This window comes from Quercus lobata, chromosome 11 (genome assembly GCF_001633185.2).
Source record: "Quercus lobata isolate SW786 chromosome 11, ValleyOak3.0 Primary Assembly, whole genome shotgun sequence".
Classification (NCBI taxonomy): Eukaryota; Viridiplantae; Streptophyta; class Magnoliopsida; order Fagales; family Fagaceae; genus Quercus; species Quercus lobata.
Window position 1 is genome coordinate 24702948 of NC_044914.1, and position 7395 is coordinate 24710342.

General features: G+C 29.1%; 1 protein-coding gene across 4 annotated transcripts in view; it reads left to right on the top strand.

Annotated features, from left to right (window-relative positions):
* LOC115968143 (MADS-box protein JOINTLESS-like) overlaps nucleotides 1-7395 on the top strand; it is an 80277-nt gene that overhangs the window by 72387 nt on the left and 495 nt on the right. For 3 of the 4 annotated variants that reach the window (XM_031087434.1, XM_031087433.1, XM_031087432.1), the window contains exons 6-8: nucleotides 760-798; nucleotides 876-1003; nucleotides 2086-2141. In XM_031087434.1, coding sequence (XP_030943294.1) covers nucleotides 760-798; nucleotides 876-1003; nucleotides 2086-2107 — 189 coding nt within the window. In that variant the 3' untranslated portion in view covers nucleotides 2108-2141. Of the gene's footprint in view, nucleotides 1-759; nucleotides 799-875; nucleotides 1004-1437; nucleotides 1801-2085; nucleotides 2142-7395 lie in introns of those variants that run through there. The other variant, XM_031087435.1, reaches the window with a different exon arrangement.

A 7395-nucleotide genomic window follows, 5' to 3' on the forward strand; every position in this document is an offset into this window, starting at 1 on the left:
ATACATTTATTATAATGTTTGCAAGACATTTCTGGAACAGATCAGTGCCCTTGAGCTAAAGTTCATGTAATTTCAATGTATAACAGTTTGGTACTTTAGTGATGATCCGCTCCATAATGATACCATGGTAAAATATTGAAATATTAGATGGAAAGAAGAAACTAAGAGAAGTTTTAAGAACACAAGGAATTAAGGTGGTTTTCTCTTAGAGACCTACATGAACAGTAGAAAATTTTAAACAACTATATATTTATTATTGAATTTTGTGTATAATAGTGTACTTATTTAAGGGAATGTGCAGTAGACTAACTTTGTGTTAACCCTAGGATTGCAGTAATATAGCTAGTACCGTGTACAATTAGGACTACTATAATGTAATAAGCTTAAACCCTAAATCCATATATTTAGCAAATGTCAGCTGTAAAACTTTGTCATAATGTTAATGGAAGTCACCAAGTTTATAAAAATAGTGGTCTTTGTGTGCATTGGCTAGCTCAATGGGTAGAGAAAGGAAAAGTTCACATGGCTAACAAGAAGTTACAACCACCATTGAATATTTAGTTGAAACCATTGTCAACATAAATTCAGAACTGATTGTTATATTGTTTATCCTATCACTTGACCTATACCAATTCATAACGTATCGATTTCTTATATAAGAAGTTAGGTAAATATACCTTATTAATTAAATTATATTTTGTATTTAAGGCTAAGAATTCTTAGTAATGGCTCTCTATTCATCTTATTCTTTTAATGCAGGGAGCCCAACTGATGGAAGAAAACCAACGATTAAAACAGGTAATAGGTCTTTTTCTATAGAAAAAGTTCTTCCTCCTCTCTTCCTATCTCAGTTATAAAAAATGTATCTTCCACAGATGGAGAATCTGTTTAGCACTCAAACGCATGTACTTGAACAAGGTCAATCATCTGAGTCAATCACCAACCTTTGCAGCTTATCTGATCCTCAAGACAATGGCAGTTCAGACATATCTCTCAAGTTGGGGTAAGTTTGTGAAATTCTTAAAAAATTTTAGTTTTTTGGATGAAGTATGAAATAATAATCAGGATTCAATCAAAGGATATTTGCATCAAACCTCAATATTTAGGGGCCATATGGCATATAGTTGTAGTTTCAGTAGAGGAACTTGACCAAACTAATAATTTTGTCCTTAGGTTTAGTTATTTCTCTAGATTTAGCATTACATTATGTACTATATTCTAATTTATAGTTCTATATGGGCTTATCTGAACTGAAAGATAAATTTGTTGGTGAAATTAATGGTTGCAACCACAGGTTGATATCACTTTCAACTCGTCAATGAGCAATTCTTTTGTTTGTGTAGCAACTTAACTATCATCATTGATTGCATGCCTAGAAATGCGTGCTGTTACTATAGAGAAACTGTTTGCCTTAGTGCATCATTCTATGTCTTGCAGGCTACATTTTCCTAAATGAATTTGAAGTATTGTGAAGATCAAGAAGCAATACATGGATTTTCTTTTCTCAAATACAAAAGAAAGAAGGCCATGTTTAAGTAAATACAAATCTTAGCTCAGAGCTGTAATTAACTTTCTGTACATAGGACCAATTTGTTTCCACCAGCTGATTCTAAGAGAGTCTGCTTGTGTATACGGTAGATTTTGGATGCTTAGTCATTTTTATGGATGAATAAAGGGTCTATTTGTTACAATGGAAAATGAAGTAGAGGATGTTGGAAAAGGTTGAGTGTAGGGTTGAGACTGATGGCAAGTCAGCTATTGATAAATTGATTCAAAATTTTGCAATAGGTTTTGTTTATCTTTGCGTGATTGCTAGTATTATGTATTTTCCGCAACATTTCTTTATCAAGAATGGTGCTTTTGAGTACACTTTAGTTTAAGCCTTAAGGTCTAAAAATGTTTTCAAGTCAATCTTGCTAGCAATAAGACTTCTGTGAGCTTCCTACGATTTTGCAATCCAGATTCTTGCACCAACTTGAGAAAAGTGTTATCATAATTCATAATATTAATTTGCTCCCAGTGTTTTTTTTTTTTTTTTTCTTCCTCTTTTTTTTGTTTTTAATTTTGAATTATGAATTTTTCTAGGTTGGATTGTTCTAGTTCCTAGTCTTCCTTGGCAACTCAAGATTAGCACTTCACAGGTTTCATCAATATATAACTAGATCTTGTCTTGGTTCTCTCTCTCTCTCTCTCTATATATATATATATATAAAGTAAATAAAATAAAGCAAGATTTTAAATTATGTGTTTTTTGGGTCAAAATTGCATTAGTATATAATTTGGTATTCACCAATCACCATGAAGTAAACTCATCCAAAAAAAAAACGTTTAACATGTTAGGGCTAGTTAAGATTAATAAAAATCAAATGTCATTCTTCTTTTCTTTCTTTCTTTCTTTCTTTTTTTTTTTTTTTGGTTTGTTATTTTGGGGCTGCTAATGTGAATATCTAAAAGTAGAACTCCTCAAGTAATTGATTATCTCCTTGATGTGTGTATGACTCTTCAAGTAATTGATTATCTCCTCAAGTAATGCTAGTAGGTTTACAACTGAAAATCTCACCAAATTTATTTATTTTTGGTATTACAAAAAAACATGAATATATTAAACATTTTGAAATTAATAATTACACTTACCACTTTTATCTTTGTATAGTTTGATTTATTAATCATATATAGTACATGTGGTCACATCCTTTAATTTATATATTTTTCAATCCCAATTCCAAAACTGTTAAATTGAGATATATATCTAAAGCAGGTACTTTAAAAACAATTTGAATTAATTAAATTTATGAATCAAAAAAGAAATAAAACTACTTCAAACATCTAGGGTCCATTTGGATACAACTGAAAATTGAAAAACACTGTAACAAAATAATTTTTAAATGTGTGAATAGTACCGTGGAATCCATTTTTAAAGAAAAAATTGCTGAAAAGTGAAATTTGTGGGTCTTGTAACTGAAAAGTTGCTGAAAAAATTACTATGTGTGCACTGTTCACACCCCAAAGTCAACAATCATGGCTAAAAAAAAAAAAAAAAAAGTTGAAAACGCAAACGTGAACGTTTCTGCGCTTCCCAAACGCACACCTAGTCTCTTAACTCGAGTGATATGTGTAGTGGTACCCCATTTACAGTTACTAAAAAAAAAATCTCAACTTCAAATTAGTTGAGTGTGACCTTTTATAATAAGGGTCCTTTTGGATACAGCTGAAAACTGGAAAATACTGTAGCAAAATAATTTTTAAATGTGTAAATTGTACCGTGGGATCCATTTTTAATGAAAAAATTGCTGAAAAGTAAGGTTTGTGGGTCCTGTGAATAGTGTACGGGACCCATTGGTGTGCTAAAAAAGGGTTGAAAAGTCAAATATTATGGCTACTGTTCATGAATAGGGCATCAACAATAGCCGTAACAGTAAAATTTGTCTCCTAAACATGTGCCCAAAAAAAAAAGAAAAAAAGCGCCAAACGCAGACACGCTGGTTTTTTCAGCCAAATCCAAACATAACCTAAAGGTTAACAATTATTGAAATGATGTAGACCATACTTAAATAAAATAAAAATTTTCCCAATATAAATGGGTTGCGTTAATGGATACCGTATGCAGTTTTTTGTGCTTCACAACAACTTTTTGTCCTTTTTTTTTTTTTTTTTTTTCAGCTTTATAGGCTACGGAGCTAGGTTCATAAAGAAAAAAAAAAAAAAAAGATTATAGAGCCAGTTTTATGTTTTTTTTTTTTTTTTTCTTCTTTCAGTTATCCAATTTATTTATTAAATGGAATCTACATTAGTTTAACCTTAACAACCACCACATGATACTTGTTAATATTTGCCCTTTATAAAATCATCTAGTAGAACAAGTAACAAGAGTGCTTCGCCAGTTTATTCGCTTAAGCGAAGACTAGATCATTTTTGTTCCTTCTTCTCAATCAAATTATCTTATTCAGGAAAAATTAAGTAAAATAGTTCCATTTTTGTATCTGAAAAGGTTCCTGGACCATCTTGTGGTCCATTTTTGTATTTAAGTCATGGGCCCGCTTCTGCAAAAAAATTAAAAAAGTCATGGCCTCAAAAGTCTAGTCCCTTTATCTCTTGTTGAAAAAGTTTAAATGTTGTTTACCAAAAAAAAGTTTAAATGTTGACCTCCATTGGTCCCTACTTTTATTACTGGAAGTCTGGAACAAAATCTAATAGTATTTTACTGATTTGATTCCAATATTATATATTATACCCGTTTCAACATTTTCATTATTTTTTTCATTCTTTCTATGTGAATACGTATCATTTTACTCTCTCGGTGATTTCTCCATTATTATTATTATTATTATATAAACATGTTTTCTCCATTATATTATATTTTATATATAATAAAGAAAATTGTTAGGTTTTTAGATCCCTTAAAACAATATGTTTAACCTAATATTAATCCAAGTTAATTAACAAGTTTGTTATTCAAGTCTAGGTTAAACTATTGTGAACGACACAAATATAATGCGGAAAATAAATTACACAAAAATCTGATGACCTAGGAAAACCAAACTGGTAAAAACCTGGGGAGGATTTAACCTAACTATCCTCAAGGTAAAAACAAATCCACTATAAAATAATTGAAGTTTGTACAATAGGACTTAGACCATTAACATCTTAATGCTACCTCGTGTAGAAAACTTACTGCTACAACCACGTGACAACTCCGAGTCCACAGATTATTTCTTTCCTTGAATCTGCACCAACATAAGTTCTCCTACTTGTGACTTTGAGACATCTCTCAAAGGTTTTGTTGTTCTTTGAAAGTTCTTTATACAGCAATTGAATCACCTACCAATTCTTGATGTGAATCTTGATCTTGGTAGAACTATGCGTGTGTTCTAAGGTAAACACTTCTCAGATCTCACAAAAGATTAAACACACAACACAAAAAAGACATCTAAAACGTAGTTAGAGTTTTTCCTTTTATACTAGGAGTGAAATACTTAACTCTACACGTCATATAGGCTTGGGCTGCATTTGAAAATACTGTAGAAAATTTCTAATTTGCGATTTTCGATCGATCGAGTCTTGTAGAATTGAATAGTAATTTCCTGCAATTACTCGATTCCAAACTTACATTAAAATAAATTTTGAGCAAGTCTAAAGATAGACTAAATGTTTTGATCATGATTTGCCAACATATACAAAATGAAGTTCTAATACATTTAGTTCCTAAAATTTTAGAACCTAACAAAAATAAATTGACACCTTCCAAGACATAGGGTTACAAAGTAAAATCTACCAAACAGGAATAAAGTAGAACTTTCTCTTTTTCTACTTCTTTCTTTGTAAGTTTAGATGATATAAATGAAATTTCCATTTTTATATATTTAGTAGTATTGTTGGTTTTCTTTTTACATTTTTTGGGCCTAAAACTTAGGTAAATTTTTTTTTAAACATATCAAAGAATATTATACATTTAAATCTCCTTATTTTTACAAGATGTGACGTTAAATTATAAAACCTTTTGCCTAGAGCATTGTAGATTAATTGACAAATACTCTTCTTCCAATTATCGAATTATAAAAATAAAAATAAAATAGTAAAACCATTTTTCTAAACCTATTATGGTCAAAATAATTAGCAATAATACATTTAAAAAAAATAAGGAACAATACATTTTAACTTTTCATTAGTAATTGTTCCTCAAAAAAAAAAAAAAAAATCATTAGTAATGATTCAAGGATATTGACAAAAGAGTGAGCAAATTTCATTTTAACCTGATCACATTTATTAGGGCCCTAAAAACACTTAATTTTGCCTAATTGCTGTTTTTAAGGATAATTACAACAATAATTGAGAAATCATTAATATTTGATAATCGATTAATCAAGTGTGTGCAACCTTGCAATTATTTTTAGTTCAATCAATTAGGATTATGACATGTCTCCGATTTTAAATTGAATAATCACGATACCAATTAAAATCAGTTGTTCATAATCATACCTAATCATATTCAACCTTGTGTATACGTTTTAGTAGTTAAAACTTGATTTCATGATATCTTTTAATCCAATGGTTTCGATCGAAGTCTGTGAGTCGTAGCTTTGATTATAAAGATTAGTTTTAATTATTAAGATTTCAAGATTTGTTTTATATGAAGTGAATGAAATTACGGTTAAAAGTTTCGATTTTACCTTCGAGATGTAAAATTACCCTTTTGTCCCCTGATGAGGTTAAATACAGGTTATAAAATTTGGTGTCTACAAAAGTGTAAGAACAAAACCCTTGTTTGTTTTCTCATTATTACTTGAGATAATTGTTCTCATAACCATGTTCACTATAATTTATAAATGTCCAAGCCTAATGAAACTGTGATTCTATTTAAATATTGAGTGGTGTAACATTGCTTCAAGTTATACCTGGTATAACTCTAAACGATATTACACTAATCAATATTTTTTAATTGGATGTGAATTTTGACGAATCGACTATTGGATTACATTATCTTTGTATATTCTCCATGCTTGCAAAATTTCAGGTGATTAAAGATCAATAGTCATGTCTCTATCAATTGTATAAATTCAAGTTTTTGTAGTTTAAAATAATGTATAAAAGACGAGTTTATGGATCGAATAGTAAATAGCATCAAATTGGTATGAAAATTGGCATTCATGCATGTTTAGAACATGTAATCCAATAATGGAATTTTCAAAATATAAATTCCTTAACAAATTATTGAATGGTGTAACATTACTTAAAGTTACACCAATTGTAACTTGAACCCAACCCTATATATATATATATATGTGTGTGTGTGTGTGTGTGTATGTGAGAGAGAGATTTGAATTTAAATTCTCCTCTATTAAAGAATTGGGTAATATTACTTACTCAAAGGCTCTTGAAGACTTAACCTAACTTTTTAAAAGACTAAATACAAATTGCATCATCGAAACTTAACTAGTTTTCAATTTTTCAATTTTGTTCTGATAGTTTTTTTTTTTTTTTTTTTTTTTTTGAAAAGAGTAAATAAAGGAACTTAAATCATATATATAGTCTTTCTAAATATATATATATATATATATATGTATGTATGTATATATATAAACAAAAATAAGAATAGATAACAATTATAATTTAACTTTTATTATGGTTTTGATCATCTTCAAACTACGATGTAACATTAAAAAAAATTAAGAAAATATCTTTAATATATAATTTATGAGAATATAAATTCAATGTTAAATTTAAGCTAGTGTGCTTCCATGCCATACAACAGTTTTTTAAAAAAAGAAAAAGAAAAGAAACAACACTTTTGTTAGTTATGTGGGCTGTGTAGGCCTGTAGGGTACACCCTTGCTCAGATTTTATTTTATTTTATTTTTTATAGTTAGAGTGAGTACAGTTTTTTTCATGAAAAAAGAA